The sequence below is a fragment of the Brachycentrus maculatus genome, unplaced genomic scaffold (genome assembly GCF_059751285.1).
Source record: "Brachycentrus maculatus isolate JH-2025_06_01 unplaced genomic scaffold, ASM5975128v1 h1tg000043l, whole genome shotgun sequence".
NCBI lineage: Eukaryota > Metazoa > Arthropoda > Insecta > Trichoptera > Brachycentridae > Brachycentrus > Brachycentrus maculatus.
Window position 1 is genome coordinate 1,067,061 of NW_028280797.1, and position 18,603 is coordinate 1,085,663.

The 18,603-nt window shown below is 36.1% G+C and overlaps 1 protein-coding gene across 1 annotated transcript in view; it reads right to left on the bottom strand.

Moving 5' to 3' along the window:
• Window positions 1-18,603, bottom strand: part of LOC148312331 (diacylglycerol lipase-alpha-like) — a 47,499-nt gene that overhangs the window by 6,534 nt on the left and 22,362 nt on the right. Inside the window, exons 13-16 of the mRNA XM_088277497.1 lie at window positions 18,006-18,147; window positions 17,294-17,398; window positions 16,433-16,557; window positions 10,385-10,517 (exon numbers count right to left, since the gene is read on the bottom strand). Coding sequence (XP_088133623.1) covers window positions 10,385-10,517; window positions 16,433-16,557; window positions 17,294-17,398; window positions 18,006-18,147 — 505 coding nt within the window. The remainder of the gene's footprint in view (window positions 1-10,384; window positions 10,518-16,432; window positions 16,558-17,293; window positions 17,399-18,005; window positions 18,148-18,603) is intronic.

An 18,603-nucleotide genomic window follows, 5' to 3' on the forward strand; every position in this document is an offset into this window, starting at 1 on the left:
AAAGCATAATTTATGTTTACATATATGTATGTATATAAACGCTATATGTATATATATATATATATATATATATATATATATATATATATATATATATATATAAACATATATAAATAAATAAATATAAAATATCTTATTTTAAGTTAAGTTAGTAGAAAAATATACGAAGCTGTCAAATCGAAAAATGGAATAAAAGAACAAACAATCTGGCTATCATATTCGAATGTGGAAGAGGAGTAACAGAAAGTAAAAAAAAAAGAAACAAAAACGCATCACACGAGCGTGTGCACACGATTCTAGCCTTTATACCTTGTGTCGTTAGGGTCACTTTCGCTCGCTTGACCGCCGGCGCATGTGACGTTTTGAATCCTGTTGCACAAGTCCGCGCAATTGGTCGGGATGTCTTTGTGATTTAAAACCTAACGAGAAATATAAAAAAAATACGACAATGTTGCCATATCTGAGGTGGTTTAGTTTTTAAAATAGATATATATGTATATATTCGGCAATGGCGACATTCAGAAAATAAATACAAATTAAATTAAATGAATTTAAAAATCAACATGTAATATGTTTAATTTTAAAAAGCTGTTTAGACTACAATAAAATACATTTAAAAATATTTAAAATATAATTTTTTAAGTCACAATTAAATATTATTAACAGATATATAAATGTATTAGACATCAAACATTATTCTTATCATTCATTGATTACTTTGTGTAATACCACTTGAAAGTGAACGATGAATGATAAAGAGTGTGTTATTATTGTTTTATTACAATACCACAAAGATGCTTTAAAAATAATAAAAATTTATTAAAAATCAACCACTCTCCTTATCATTCATCGTTCACTTTGTGTAATACCACTTCGAAGTGAAGGATGAATGATATAGATAGTGTTATATTACAATACCACAAAGATGCTTTTAAAATAATAAAAATGTATTAAAAATCAACCACTCTCCTTATCATTCATAGTTCACTTTGTGTAATACCACTTAAAAGTGAATGATGAATGATAAGGAGAGTGTTATATTACCATACCACAAAGTAAATAACAATAATAAATTTGTAAAATAAATTACTTACCTTTTTTCTAATATTGTTAAATTATCTAAAAAAAATATATATTAAAATCAAAATATTAAAATAAGTAAAACATTTTTTTTTAAATCTTGCATTAAGCTTAGCGTCAGCAGCGTGTCATTGTAAAGACTTGTTGTTGTAAACTATACATATATATATATATATATATATATATATATATATATATATATATATATATATATATATATATATATATATATATATATATATATATATATATATATATATGTTAAAATAATTTATAAAGCGCCTTTTTTGTAAAACACTACCTCAAGGGCGATTAATAAAATCATTTCTTTATTATTTTTAAAAAAAAAGGGTTTATCTGTGTTTTTCATATTTATAAAAATACTTGAATTTAATACATTTTCTGTGAGTCTAAGCGGCTCATTATTAAAAATAGGTATCAAATTGTGGTAGAGTGGGTTCCAACCAAGAAACTTTGACTCGAGAGTCCGCGATACTAACCACGGGACCACAACCTGACACTATTTATTTAGAAACTCCCTGGGAATCGAACCCGGGACCTCCGGCTCGGTACCCAAACGCGCTAACCACTGAAATATGGAGACATACTGTCAACTACGGGCATTTAAAAACATTAAAAAAATATATATATCACATCGCAAATGCTTTAAATGTGTTTTTTAAAATTATTTTGATAAATTTATATATTTATTTTGGGATATGTACTCCAAGATTAAATGAACAAGGGAAAAATAAAAAAATAAAAATAAAATTATAAAAATCATTTTAATAACAAAAGCAATAACATAAAATAAATAAATAAAATAATTTACACTAAATATGGCAAATATGGTAATTGGCTTTAGATAAAATACAGTTGCATTTTTATTTCTTGTACTGAAAATCAACATTTAAAAGTTACTAAGCCATTTTGATCATACTGGGTCGATAGATTGGATTTGTATTTATTTTATTTTTATTTTCTTTTTGATTCTAAATAGTGGTAAATAAAAATTAATTCAAAATGGTATATATATATATATATATAGTAAGTATAAATTTAAGTAAGTAAAAATTTAATTCAAAATGGATGGATTTTACCACGAAGTGACTGCCAAATCAAAGAAGACATTTTTATAATTGAAGTTGATGTATTCACAGTTATAATATAGATATCATTGCTTCCTGACCACAATTGTCATTTTTGCAGAATTAAAAACAATAATAAAATGAGCGGCAAAACCATGTGTGATAGATGTTCAAATGGTGATATAAGGAAAGAATGAAAGGCTGAGATAAGAGAGGCATTATCCAACAAATTACATAATACGTATATCGCTCCCTCTTTTCTACGTCATATATCAAAAAACTTGATTTTTCAGGAGATCGTTTTCAAAGTTTAAAAATATAATGAAATGTATTAAAAATAAATATCAAGCCACTTATTGAACTTTTTACTGTGCAACAGATCTTTGTAGGTAAAACCTGAATGTTTTTTCTCCATTTGAAAAATATTTAGTATATTTAAAAAAATAATTGAACAATACCTTTTCTTCAAAATGCAAAAACAACACTTTCTGCCCTGTAGCGGGTAAATATTAAGTTAAAAATATGCCGCTTTGCTGTGATATAGTATATTTTTTTTGGCATTCGGAAAACATGCAAAACTGAAAATTGACACACATTCGCCTCAAAATTTGTTTAATTATTCTTTCTTCACTCATATGTTCCGCATGCCCAAACCATCTCAACACACCTTTTTTTTTTACCATATTAGGTCTATCGCGACCTGTCTCAACACACCTTTCTTAATTTGATGGATAATGCTTATTTCAGCCTTGCACGCTTTCCTTATATCACCATTGGAACATCTATCATCGATTGAACAGCATTGAAAAAATCCATAGTTTAAATGTTATAAAAAATTCAACTGTATTTCTTAAAAAATTAATAAAAAATTCTTATTAATAAAAACTAGAAATAATATAAATAAATAATACTATGTCAATACATAAATGCAAAAACAGTCAGCGTAAGATACGTAAACATATCGCTCACTCCTTTCAAGAACGTCATAAATAAAAAAACTTGATTTTTCAGGAGAGCGTTTTTAAAGTTTTAAAATATAACATAATGTATTAAAAATAAATGTCAAGCTACTTATTGAACTTTTTACCGTGCAACAGATCTTTTTAGGTAAAACCTGAAGGTTTTTTCTCCATTTGAAAAATATTTATTAAATTAAAAAAAAAAATGAAACAATACCTTTTCTTCAAAATGCAAAAACAACACTTTCTGCCCTGTAGCGGGTAAATATTAAGTTAAAAATATGCCTCTTTTGCTGGGATATAGTACATTTTCTGGGCATTCTGAAAACATCCACAACTGAAAATTGTCAATTTTTGATTTATGACGTTCTTGAAAGGAGTGAGCGATATAAGGTTGCAATACGTAAACATATGATAGTTGCAAAATTGAAACTCTCCACTTATATCAGTTTTCAATACATTCGGAAAATAATATAAAAATAATTTTGTAAAAACACATACTGTTAGTAAAATCATGTATGTTGGATTAAAAAAGCCTTTAAAATTGAAAATCATGTTTTCAGGTGTTTCGCGGTATTTTATAAAATTATATATTAGGATAATACAGGGTGGCACTAAATTAATGACCCTATCGGAAGATATCATAATTTTTGCAAATAGCGTTGTACGTCAATTATATTTGACATTTTGCTCACTCCTTTCAAGAACGTCATATATCAAAAATAGTCAATTTTCAGTTGTGCACGTTTTCGGAATGCCCAGAAAATGTACTATATCCCAGCAAAAGCGGCATATTTTCAACTTAATATTTACCCGCTACAGGGCAGAAAGTGTTGTTTTTGCATTTTGAAGAAAAGGTTTTGTGTAATAATTTTTTGAAATATACTTTATATTTTCAAATGGACAAAAAACATTCAGGTTTTACCTAAAAAGATCTGTTGCACAGTAAAAAGTTCAATAAGCGGCTAGATATTTATTTTCAATACATTTCATTACATTTTTAAACTTTAAAAACAATCTCCTGAAAAATCAAGTTATTGATTTATGACGTTGTCAAAATGAGTGAGCGATTTGTGAATTAGACAGCTGCAGTATACATACAGTAAACCCTCCTTACTAAACCGTTATCAGAGGGAACGTTATAGGGGGTAAAAGTTATTTAATTGTTTTTTAATTTATTAATGGCTAATTTTAGACATTTCCGCTGGTCAAAATGTAAAAATACAGTTTAAAACATTAACTAACTATAAAGTTCCCTACGATAACGCAATACCTATCTCAACGTTATAGGGAGGTTGACTGTTTTACGAAATAAATTAAAACATTTAAATAAAAAGAAACATTAAAAAATTTATTGAATATAATTTATATTTGAAGCACTAGCTTTGTGATTTTCCATTTTACAGTTAAAATGTAACTTTGTTTTAAAATAATTATAATTTTTTTCTGTTTTATAGTGATTTTAAAACAAAGTTACATTTTCATTGTATTTATTAATTAAATGTGTTATGTTTCATTCATTCAAACCCTTATCCGCACCCCAATGGTGCATAGGGCACTACATTATAAACACAGTGTTATCTTGATCGTTAACACACGAAAGAAAGGTGATCAGCCCTCCGCTTCAGGTACCAGTCCAGGGTAATATTAAATAAATATTGGAGTGAAAAATCACTTATATTCATTTGACCCCCCGAATCGAACCCGGGACCTCCAGAACGGTAGCCGAGCATGCTGACCATTACACAACGGAAGCGGACACAAAAAAAATGTTATGTTTACATAAATTAATTGAACAAGCGTAATTTTTGAGCATTTCCTTCTAGCAAGGAACACTTAATGACTATGTCGCTCACTCGTTTCAAGAACGTCATAAATCAAAAAACTAGATTTTTCAGGAGAACATTTTTAAAGTTTAAAAATATAACACAATGTATTAAAAATAAATATCAAGCCACTTATTGATCTTTTTACTGTGGAACAGATCATTTAAGGTAAAACCCGAAGGTTTTTTCTCCATTTGAAAAATATTTAGTTTATTTAAAAAAATAATTAAACAATACCTTTTCTTCAAAATGCAAAATCAACATTTTCTGCCCTGTAGCGGGTAAATATTAAGTTAAAAATATGCCTCTTTTGCTGGGATATAGCACATTTTCTGGGCATTCCGAAAACATACACAACTGAAAATCGACGATTTTTGATTTATGACGTTCTTGAAAGGAGTGAGCGATGTGTAAAAATATAAAACAATTAATAATTAAATTTATCTACAACAACAGTAAAACTACTAAACAAGCATTGATATAAGACATAAAAAGCAATAAATGCTAAATATTTATATAAAAGAGTAATTGTGTCGCCTACTTTCAAAATCCGCCAGATCCATGTAAATCGATTTTACAAAAAATACAAAATTCTCCGGGTAACATTTATGTTTTAAAGATTTGTCTATCTTTTGATAACATATTATTCACAACATTTTGAGTGTGTCCAAATACTTGTTCACAAAATCTGGATTATCTCCAATTACAGGAGTTATTTTCATATTATTTTTTGACATCTCATCAAAGATGAAGAAGAATATGGAAGTCTGGGCATTTACGGGGCTGACGACCGTCATTTCTCATGTGTGTGATTATAATCCAGGATTCGGACCTCACATACTAATATAAGAGTTTCTGCTTAATAAAAAAGCTTCTTTACATCTCACCAATAGATGTCTCTTGTGAAGTTCTAGTGATTCAAGAACAAGGTTTCTAAGTTGGTTCATTTATATATAGAACTTTTCCAAGGATTTGAGTAGTGTGGTTGTCAATAATGGGTACAATTGGTGAATGTTACACGTGTGTAAAGTGATCGCTTAAACCAGCCTATGACGGTCGTCAGCCTCGTAAATGACCAGACTTCCATATTCTTCTTCATCTTTGATGAGATGTCAAAAATAACATATTATGAAAAAGAGAATTTTTGAAAATTATTCAGTATTTAAAAAAAAAAACACAAGGCACAAACCGATAATGACGAAATCTTAATTTTTGACCTATCCCCGCTCTCTGATTGGCCGACATGGGTCAGAAGGCAAGTTCCATGAATATAGCGGAAATTGAAATACAACGCTGTTTTTATGTTTTATTTATCTGGGTTTTCAAATATACAATTATTTTAAACAATATAACCCACAGTTGGCATTTTTGAAAATCGACCTATATGGATCTGGCGGATTTTGAATGTAGGCGACACAATTATTATATCGTTGTTAAACTGGCAAAAAACATTGACTCTAAAATCTCTGTTTGAATAATCGCTGTTATTTAACCTTTTAACCGCGTTACCTTTGTTCCTGAGAGACGCCCGTGCGCGGCGGTATTTTGCCGTTTTTTAAATGATTACTTTTATCATGTGTTTAGTTAAGAAACAATTTATTTTCCTAAATAAAAACGTTTAGTGGGATTCATTGTGCCTTTTTGGTACTCTATAATACACTTATGTCACATTATTCTTGAAATATATCGTAATATAAACGAATACGATCGTAACATAAATAAATCAAAGCACACATCGTGTGTCACTCTTACCCACTGGCGATGCGTAGCGTCGAGAGTGAGACAGATATAGGGCATGATTATGGCGCGGACTAATTACCGACCGCAAGAACAAACAGGGATCTGTTCTTTTATTTATCCTTGTGATGTTTCAAATTATAAGTCAGATATTTCAACAGATGTCATAAGGCCAAGGATTGACGCATTATTTTATCCAAAGTTCCACACCATGAAAAAATCCCTCCAAGTTGAACTGAGGTTCGAAACTTGGAGCAAAGTAAAAACACATACGGTTATGTCAGCCGCGTACGGGGAATGTTTTGTGAAAACACATACGGTTATGCGAGCCGCGTGGATGCGGTTAAAGGTTTTAGCCTGAATAAAATACCATCTATTAAACTCAAAGTTGAATTTACTTGTAAAACCACATATATATGACATTTCAAACTACTTAGCGTATTTTGCCAGTTTATAGAACGTTGAAAGCTTCATAATATGCATCATTAAGTCAAAATTGCATACGTTTTATGCCAGTATACGCAGTATAAGCAGTAAGTGTTATTTTAACCTGTCCAGAAGTATGGACATACTTCTTCTTCAAACCCTTATAGTGATTGGCACATTTGGCCACCTATATGACCTGGGTTTTATTCCCAGGGTAGTGTTAACACACTAAGGACGGTATAGGTATTTCTACCTTTTCGGTCGAATGATGCTTAAGAACCGGAAGAGTATTTTTGCAAAAATTTAATTGTCTCTACCCTTACGGTGTATATGATACTTTGCCAGGCAAAATCGGTTGTCTGAATACAGTGGAACCTCTCATAACGAACATAACTCGTTCCAGAATCTTAATCATTAAGCGAAGCATTTTTTGTTTAGACTGGTGCAGATGTCCCGGCTCACAAAGGAATGTCGTGAAAAGGGAACTTTCTTTTTCTGTGTAACTTGTTATGCGAATCATTGCACGTGAAGGGAGCACCTTTTTTTAAAAAAAAAATTGTCGTTATGCAAAAAACTTGTTATGAGAGGTGCTCGTAATGAGAGGTTCCACTGTATATTTATTAGGTGGATCAGGAAATACGCTATTATTTTTAAATAAATAATAATAATAATAATAAAACCCTTATCCGCACCCCAATGGTGCATAGGGCACTGCTTCATATAAACGCAGTGTTATCTTGATCGTTTACACGTGAAGGAAAGGTGATCAGCCCTCCGCTTCAGGTACCAGTCCAGGGTAATATTGAATTAATATTACAGTGAAAAAATCACTTATATTTATTTTGCCCCCCTTGGGAATCGAACCCGGGACCTCCGGAACGGTAGCCGAGCGTGCTGACCATTACACTACGGAGGCGGACTATTTTGAAATAGTCAGATTCAAATCAGTTTGCATTCAATTAACAATAAATATGGCAGTCCAACACTGCAATATATCGTTCCGAACATTTTTAAATTGTTGCTGACGGAGGTTAGAGGTCAAAATAAAATATGGAACAAAGGCAAAATAAAGGAATGGGTAAATGATCAAGAGTTCATTTTATGAAAATTGTAAAATGTTTAAATTCTTAATTTTTTTCTCTTTTTTGTGTCTATATTAGGTTAAAATCGTTAATAACAGTAAAAATGTATAAAAAAAAGAACTCCACCGACAAAACACACAAGGTGGCTTGGTGGGTCTCCGCAATTTATTTTTATATATATATATATATATATATATATATATATATATATATATATATATATATATATATATATATACATGTACACAAAATAAAAAAAAATAAAAATTCACTTTGAGCTATTGTAGAATTAAGCAAAAGTTCAGATCTTCTTGGTCTACAGTGCTGTTTTATTCAACACCCTCCTTCCTAACGAGAAGATGTCATTAGGTGGGGAAGGCAACGAAGGAGATAATGGTACGCGCGTGTGAGGAGAATGGAACCATCCAGACTCCCCCACATCGCACTGCACGGCCAACCCCAAGGCAGACCACTAAAGAGATGGATTGACAGCTGGGAATCGATATCGCAGGAGGCTAATCCCTATTAAAAACAGGCCACAAGGCCTGCAACAAGAAACATAATAAGAACGAAGAATTTCAGCAGTAATATTTTGTTTTTTAATAAATTTTAATATGACAAATAATGGTTTGTTTCCTGTTCCACCTAATAAATACAAATGTAAGTTGCATATTAAATGTAAAATCAAACACTGATTTTTGACAACGTTTTGAGTGTGTCCAAATACTTGTTCACAAAATCTGGATTATCACCAATTAAAGGAGTTATTTTCATATTATTTTTTGACATCTCATCAAAGATGAAGAAGAATATGGAAGTCTGGGTATTTACGGGGCTGACGACCGTCATAGGCTGGTTTAGATGATCACTTTACACACGTGTAACATTCACCAATTCTACCCATTATTGACAACCGCACTACTCAAATTTTTGGAAGTTCTACATATATATATTCGGACCTCATATACTAACTAACATAAGAGTTTCTGCTTAGTAAAAAGCTTCTTTACATCTCACCAATAGATGTCTCTAGTGAAGTTCTAGTGATTCAACAACAAGGTTTCTAAATTGTTTCATATATATAGAACTTCCAAGAATTATAGTAGTGTGATTGTCAATAATGGGTAGAATTGGTGAATGTTACACGTGTGTAAAGTGATCACTTAAACCAGCCTATGACGGTCGTCAGTCCCGTAAATACCCAGACTTCCATATTCTTCTTCATCTTTGATGAGATGTCAAAAAATAATACTGATTTTTGAGTCTACTAAGTTGTACTGTATTGTTAAAAAACACATAAAAATCTATTTATATGTGTTTTTTAACAATAAAATACAGTGGAACCCCTGATAAAGAGCAAAACTCGTTCCGGAATCTTACTTGTTAAGCGAAACACTGGAATGCGAAAGATTTTTAATTTTAAATGGCGCGGAAGTCCCCACTCACAAGCGTGAGTAATGTCGTGAAAAAGGGACTTGCCCTTTCTCTCAGTATGCAAAAAGTCACTCGTAAAGGGAGCAACTTTTTCACATATCGCTCACTCCTTTCAAGAACGTCATAAATCAAAAATTGTCAATTTTCAGTTGAGCATGTTTTCGTAATGCCCAGAGAATGTACTATATCCCAGCAAAAGAGGCATATTTTTAACATAATATTTACCCGCTACAGGGCAGAAAGTGTTGTTTTTGTATTTTTAAGAAAAGGTATTGTTTAATTATTTTTTTAAATATACTAAATATTTTTCAAATGGAGAAAAAAACTTCAGGTTTTACATAAAAAGATCTATTGCACAGTAAAAAGTGCAATAAGTGGCTTGATATTTATTTTTAATACATTGTATTATATTTTTAAACTTTAAAAACTTTCTCCTGAAAAATCAAGTTTTTTTATTTATGACGTTCTGGAAAGAAGTGAGTGATATTTCTTTCGTTATGAGAGGTTCCACTTTACGTCTTAGTACGCTAAAGAAATCAGTGTTCGATTTAACATTTAACACACAAATTAAAACAGATTTCTACAAATCACACGCCAAATCTATAAATAACACACGTTAGCAGTCTAAATTAAGCGTCAGACTAGTCTCGGCAGCCCTAGACGGCCGCCGGGCAGCCCTAGCGCGTGCGCGGGGCCGGCTACACGATCAGGTTGGCGTGCCGGGTGGGCCTGGCCCCCGCCGGCAACTCTACCTTGTTGAGCGCCTCCAGGACCTTGTCCGGCATGTGGTCTTGGATCATCCCGGGCGAGATGAGCACCTCGTCGAAGTCCGTGTTCTCCGCCCAGACGGCCTGGTACACGGGCTCGCGCTTGCGCACCACCTTCCTGCAAATCCACGAGGCATTTCTAATTGGTCAGTTTGTTGGTGATGCAGTGGCGACAGCAATATTTTGAAAATTGATCATGGTGGACAGCGTGCTTCTTGACAGCTGCAAATATTTGTATACCCGTCAGCGTTTTGAAATTTAACATTTTAGAAATGTATTTATTCCTCTTTTGTTTCTTTTCCATCTAAACAGACTGAGCCACAGCAACACGCGTAAAAATAAAAACAAAAAATATAAACTAGAAGTATTAAGTATTACAATAGAAGTTGATAGGAAAAAATATAAATAATTTGAAATGGCAAAAAATAAATTGTAATATTATATGTATGGGGTGGTGGAAAATAAGTTTGACACACCCGCCTCAGCAGCAGTGAGATCTTTATAGGAAAAACGGAGAAAAAGGTGCTGGAGGCAGGGGTCAAGTAGGCCGGGATTAATTGAAACTCTATGACACTTCTATCTTCATCGATTTATTAATTAAAACACAACAAAAAAAAACCCACCAGTATAACCTTAAAACTAGACACTCTTAAAACTTAATTGTCCTTTATACATAACTTAACCTACACTAAACATAATTATAACTGACTTAATTAACGCTTAAAAATTACCTTATATCTAACCCACTTAATGTCACATCGACGACACTAACACTCGCGGGGCGGCGTCGGCAGGACGACGCGGCCAAGGTTTCCTGGAGACAGGCCTGCGGAAGGGGGGGCGCAAGGGGCCGTGCGCGAGGCCGCGAAAGTGGCCCAACACGGGGGCGGTGTGACATCCCTTGTGCTGATGAGGCGGCCGGCGGGAGAGAGAAGAGCGGCGATCACGTCGAGGCGCTGGGCGTAATCCGCGTATCGAAGAGGAAATACCGGATGACTCGCCCCAGGTCACCTACGTGATGCGCTGCGGAGCGTCCTCCTGACGGTCCGCAAGAGGCCGGCAATCAGCCACAATGATGCACCGCCCCGTCTTTACTTCACAACATTCACACACAATTTTTTTACAATTTATCTTCAATTGAACATAGCCTCCCCGGTCTAAAACCGGGGAGCTCGCGAGCTAACACGTCCACCAAGGGCTCCGGACGCCGACTTTTTTATTTAAACTTAGCCTCCCCGGTTTAAAACCGGGGAGCTCGCGAAGCAATACGTCCAGCCGCAAGGGGCTCCGGACGCTGACTTTTTTTTATTTAAACTTAGCCTCCCCGGTTTAAGACCGGGGAGCTCGCGAGGCAATACGTCCAGCCGCAAGGGGCTCCGGACGCCGACTTTTTTATTTAAACTTAGCCTCCCCGGTTTAAAACCGGGGAGCTCGCGAAGCAATACGTCCAGCCGCAAGGGGCTCCGGACGCCGACTTTTTTTTATTTAAACTTAGCCTCCCCGGTTTAAGACCGGGGAGCTCGCGAGGCAATACGTCCAGCCGCAAGGGGCTCCGGACGCCGACTTTTTTCAAAATCGGCCCGAGGATCGTCTCTGGGCTGAGGGCCATAAAAACGCCTAGAGAAAGGGGAAGATAGTTGCCAGGTCGACCCCTGGCATGGAAATTTCCATCCGTCTGGCTCGACCCCGTGGGTCCTTGCAGACAATGGCCCTATACCTGAGCTGACCGTGACTTCAAGCTTCAGGTATATTCGTTGCAATTCGTTAAACAATATTTATTTAAAAAAATAATAATTTACTTTTATCTTTATCGCAACTGAATTTTCGGCCAGACTAAAAATGCCACACATCAAGTTTATCAGACCGAAATGTAAAAAAACAAGGAAGACAAAGAAAAGGGATCAGGCGATGAGTTGAGGGGGAGAGGTAGATGAAACCAAGGGGGAATGGTTATATACATTGGCTGAATATGAAAGTTTTAAAAATTTGTCAAATTTTGAGAATACTAATTTACAATTTTTTATTTTATTTTTATTTTTTATTTTATTTTTTTATGCTGTTTTGTAGACTACGAAAAAGCTTTCGACAGCCCGCATAGGTCTTCTCTTTGGAATATCATAGAAGCATATGGAGTTCCTGTCGAAATTGTGGCCATTATCAGGGCGCTTCACACTAACAGCGAATGCTGCGTTAGAATAGATGATGTGTGCAGTGAACCATTTGAGGTCTCTACTGGGGTGAAGCAAGGCTGTGTACTAGCCCCATTTCTCTTCATCATCATGTTTGACTTCATCCTACGAATGTCAATCCCACCGGATCGAGGAATTGCAGTGAGTCCTGCTCAGAAATTATGCCATTTAGAATATGCGGACGATGCAGTTCTAATAGATACATCGATCGGAGCCCTGCAAGATATAATTGACTCCCTCCAAATAAACTCCGCTCGGTTAGGCCTAAGAGTGAACGCCAAAAAGACCAATGTCATGTGCAACTCAGCCTGTCCGGACCGAGATCAACATCTTACTTATGAGGGACGAGCGCTCGTTCGAGTCGACACCTTCAGATACCTCGGAACACTCATGGTGGAGGATGGTAGTGTCCAGAAGGAACTGAATGTACGGCTCGGAACGGCAGGAGCTATATTCAATAAAATGCGCAATGTCTGGGACTCACTGCTTTACTCGACAAAAACCAAGTGTCGTCTCTTTAACGCCTGCATCCTAGCAGTGTTGCTGTACGGATGTGAGTCGTGGCACCTCACCAAAGCTCAAAGCAAGAAACTAGTAAGTTTTGAAAATAGATGCCTGAGGCGAATACTGGGTATAAAGTGGTATGACTTCGTCAGGAATGACGATGTGAGGAGAAGAACTCAACAGCCCCTCATACTGGAAGTCCTGAAGAGGAGAAGGTGGACATGGTTGGGACATGTCCTTAGAATGCCACCTGAGGGCATCAACCCCTCATGTCTCTTCTTCCAACCCCGAGGATTCCGGCGCCTTGGAAGGCCGCTGACGACCATTCACCGACTATACTCAGCGGAACTTCGAGACGCCGGACTGACCTGGGAGGAAGCCAAGGAGATGGCGCGTGACAGAGTGATTTAGAGACGACTCGTGTTGGCCATATTCTCCAGCTAGGGAGCGAACATGGAAGAAGAAGAAGAATTTACAATTTTTTATTATTTTTTATCGATATAACGAAATATTTTATGATACCTTAACCCTTACTGGTCCATTCGACAGCGATTTTTTTCTTCTAAGGCCCCATGTCGGATGTCATTCCACATTTTTTTCATCATCAGTATTATTAATTTAAATTCCAAGCTTACATTTTATCACTCGTATCTCTTACAACTTTGCAGCAGTCAAATTATCAATTTTGCAGCAGAGGACAAAAGATTTTTTTTCCAATCGGAAGGTAACTGTCTACCTCGATTTTTTTTTTTTTAATTTTGGGGGACCGGAAAGGGTTCACCGGCCTTTTTAACCACTTCTGTGGCCAACCGCTTGGAATAAAGTGGGTCAAATAAAGCCAACTTTTTTTTTTCACTATTATGTTTTTTTTTAACCGGATCCACGCGGCTCGCATAACCGTTTGTGTTTTTACAAGACATGCCCCATACGCGGCTGACATAAGCGTTTGTGTTTTCACTTTGCTCCAAGTTTCGAACCTCAGTTCAACTTGGAGGGATTTTTTCATGGTGTGGAACTTTGGATAAAATAATACGTCAATCCTCGGCCTTATGACATCTGTTGAAATATCTGACTAATAATTTGTAACATCACAAGGATAAATAAAACAACAGATCCCTGATTTTTCTTGCGGTCGGTAATTAGTCCGCGCCATAATCATGCCCTATATCTGTCTCACTCTCGACGCTACGCATCGCCAGTGGGTAAGAGTGACACACGATGCGTGCTTTGATTTATTTATGTTACGATCTTATTTGTTTATATTACGATATATTTCAAGAATAATGTGACACACGTGTATCATAGAGTACCAAAAAGGCACAATGAATCCCATTGAACGTTTTTGTTTAGGAAAATAAATCGTTTCATAACTAAATACATGATAAAAGTAATAATTTAAAAAACGGCGAAATACAGCCGAGCACGAGCGTCTCTTAGGAACAAAGTTAACGCGTTTAAAAGGTTAAACATATTTTGAAACATAATAAATTAGTATAAAACATAAATAAACAATTTTAGGATGGAAAAAAAAACAAAGGAAGAATGGATATATCATAGTCGTACAGGAGAAAGTGACCAATTAAAAAAATGTAAAATCTTCAGGAGGGCTGTTTAAGTCACTTTTGCTTGGCAACAAAATAAACATCAATGCAGTTAGTCATTTTTAACAAGTCAATATATTATACTTCAAAGTTTAAAATCTTTTGGGATTTTTTTCAGGGCAATATTAAGCCAGTAAGATATCAAACGGTCAATGATCACGTTTTTGTAAGAAATGCACTTGGTCCCTTTCTCCTGTATGACTACGATATCACTAGACTGGTGGGGGAATGACCCGAGCTGGATTCGGGCAAATCACTATAAAAAGTTTCGTGTACGGTGTGTCACCAATCACTGTGATCGGAAAACCCCTACCCGAATTGTATTCGGGCAAATCACATAAGGGGTTGAGTTCATTGCTAAGCAATCATGTGATGAGTACAAAGAGCATTCATGCATCATCACATAATACCTCCCCTGACCCCTCCTCTCTTCCTTAAACTTGCTACCTGATTCTACCTATTTATCATTAGAATCTCTTGTATTCTCCATTGCGCTGTATGGAGTGGAAACATGGACACTGAGGAAAAAGGAAAGACATATGCTGGATGTGTTTGAAATGTGGTGCTGGAGGAGGATGCTGCGCATTCCTTGGACTGCAAGACGCACAAACGTCTCCATTCTCCGCGAACTGTCAGTGACAGAAAGACTCTCCACGACTTGCAGGAAAAGGATTCTGTCCTACTTTGGGCATATCGCCAGAAAGAACGAGAAGAGTCTTGAAAAACTGGTAGTAACAGGTACAGTTGAAGGCAAGCGGGCAAGAGGACGGTCTCCAACAAGATGGACAGACCAAATAAAGGAATTAACCGGATCCTCGCTAAACGCTGCCATCAAGTTGGCCCAGGACCGGGAAGAATGGAGAGGACTTGTGCACCAAGTGCCTGACATTCCAGAAGACCACGACGCTCAGCATTGAGCAAGAAGATGAAGAAGAAGAAGAAGATCATTAGAATCCTAGAATACTTTTTTGTTATTTTTTTTTTCATTTTCATCTTTTTGTTTTTTAGTTTTTTGATAAAATCTATTACATTAGACAACAATATGTAATAATTTTTAAAAACGTCTGAGACATTACTATCTGTCATTAGAATCCTAACTGTCCATCAAACCTCCTCCCTCTACCTCCTTCCCTAAACTCCCTTCTTCCTTTGCCCTCCTTATTATCGTCTTTTGGTAATTTATGTTTTTTTTAAATGTCAATTTGTAATTTATGTTTTTTTAAATGTTCAAGTACTATCTACCCTCTGATTGCAAACAGCTATATATGGTATCAAACGTTTTGATCAATATCACTAGTCCGTTTTTGGTCAGTTGGAAGATATTGCTTTTTAGCAATAAGCCCGCCAATGTACTTTTTATTTTCTGTACATGAAGTTTAAATAAATAAATAAATAAATACCGTCACCTCATCTAGTGACCCCAAATACCTCATCCCAGTTAGTTAGCTAGTTAGTAAACTCAACCTTCTTCTTCTGTGTGTGTCATGTAAGGTCCCCCTAACATCGACTATCACTTGAGAGTAATTATCCTTGTCTCGGGCAGCTCTAGACAGTCCTGATTCCCGTCCAGCCTGGTTTATCCCGGAGCCAGGAGATCTACCTCCTGCCCACACCTCGTGGACCCTCCACTAGGTGCAATAGCTCATACTTGTCTCCTCTCAGCACATGCCCCAGATAGGACGCCTTCCGGACCTTGATATCAGTCAGCTAACTCGGTCTAGATGGGTGAATCCACTTACTGTGTGTGTCCCGGATGATGTCTGACCAGATGCAGTATCCTGCCCGGAGGAAATAGCGGTCTGTGAAGCGTTAACGTCCCTCCACTCTCCGGATGCACGTTACCGGATCGAGCTACGTCCTTTGCCTGCAAAAAGAGGTTAGGTTAGGTAAGGTTATGTTAGGTTAGGCTGATATTAGGCTGGATACAACCATTACATAATAAAAAAAAAATAAACATATATATATATATATATATATATATATATATATATATATATATATATATATATATATATATATGTTGAAAAAATCTTCTAAACTCTCTCCTGTAAAGTAACAGATTTGTAGATAGATTACTTTACGTAGGGGCCGTCAATTACCAAATACTTGAACAGTATGAACGAATGAGTGAGAAAAGAACGGTAAAACAAAGTTATGAGGTGAATGTTAGCGGAAAAAGAAGCAGAGGAAGACCGAGAAAAACATGGCACGATCAGGTATGCCAAATACTTGAAAGTGGTCAGGTTAGGAGTCGTAACAATCGGCGGGTATGTATGAGGAGATGCATGAACGTGGAAGAGGCGAATAATTTTTGCAAAGACAGAGTGGTGTGGCGTACTATTCTCTCTGCCTACCCCTGCGGTGAAGCGATGTGATGGTTAGTTAGTTAATTTTTATGTTTAAATTAATAATAAGGATATTGTTAAAATGTCTGATTTATCCCAAGGGTGTTTCCCGCTTTTGGGAACAGTCCTGGAACCCTTCTCTTGAGATGTCCTTCAGCTCTTGCCCTAATCTCGGGAATCCTCTCAAATCCTCTTCCCTTCAAAGGTCTCCTGAGACTGGAGAACAAGGATTCATAAATAAATAAAGATAAATACCTGTTGATACTTGGCCAGCCCTGTAGCCCCGCTGGCCGACAGGGCCATGGCAGACCTGGGCTTCCTGTTGCAGCAGCAGACCGCACTGCATATGATGGTCTTCCACTGCGAACAAGGACAAAATAATAAAGGAGAGTTCTCACATCACTCAAACCATTACGAGAATCACAATATCACGCGCGGAAGAGTATTTAAAAGTATATGTACAATTTGAAAGTTGGTTAAAAGATGTGGGCTGGTAGTGTGAATATCTGTCCGCCTCCGTGGTGTAATGGTCAGCGTGTTTAGCTACCATGCTGGAGGTCCCGGGTTCGATTCCCAGGGAGGTGAAAATACTGTAATATTTATTTAATATTACCCTGGACTGGTTCCTGAAGTGCATGAGTGATCGCCTTGCCTTCATGTAAGTAATGATCAAGATAACACTGCGTCAATTCGATGCAGTGCCCTATGCACCATTGGGTGCGGATAAGGGTTATAAGTAAGTAAGTGTGAATACAATGACGGTATATGTAGTACTAATATGAATGTATTTTTAAAATTCTAACTTTTTTATAAAATGCAATATAACTTCCAATTTGATTTTATTTTTATGGCATCCAATTGTTTTGCGAAACGTCCATTTTGATTTGTTAAATGCCCAATTTGATTTGCGAAATGTCTGATTCGAATCGAAAAACCTGTTTGTTATGAATACAAGGGGAGGGCTTACTTTGGGGTCTACGCTGCGCTGTATGGCGTTGATGAGATCCGCCCTCAGGGCCTCCAGCTGGTGGAGCCCTATCCGGGGGACCACATCCTTTCCCAGCACCACGGAGGTCGTGAACTCCTTGCTGTACTGCACTGCCGGCATACTGAAACATTCCAATCAAAACACACACCTACTTAGTGACGTCATTATGTATGTATAAATATGCACTTATGAAATATTATTAAATATATATTTCATTCATCCAAACCCTTACCCGCATCCCAATGGTGCGTAAGGCACTGCATCATATAAACGCAGTGTTATCTTGGTCGTTAACACATGAAGGAAAGGTGATCGGCCCTCCGCTTCCGGTACCAGTCCAAGGTAAAATTGAATAAATATAAGAGTGAAACAATCACTTATACTAGTTAACGTTTTTTGGACATACTTCTTCTTCAAACCCTTATCCGCATCCCAATGGTGCATAGGGCACTGCATCATATAAACGCATTGTTATCTTGATCGTTAACACATGAAGGAAAGGTGATCGGCCCTCCGCTTCCAGTACCTGTCCAGGGTAATATTGAATAAATATAAGAGTGAAAAACTCACTTATATT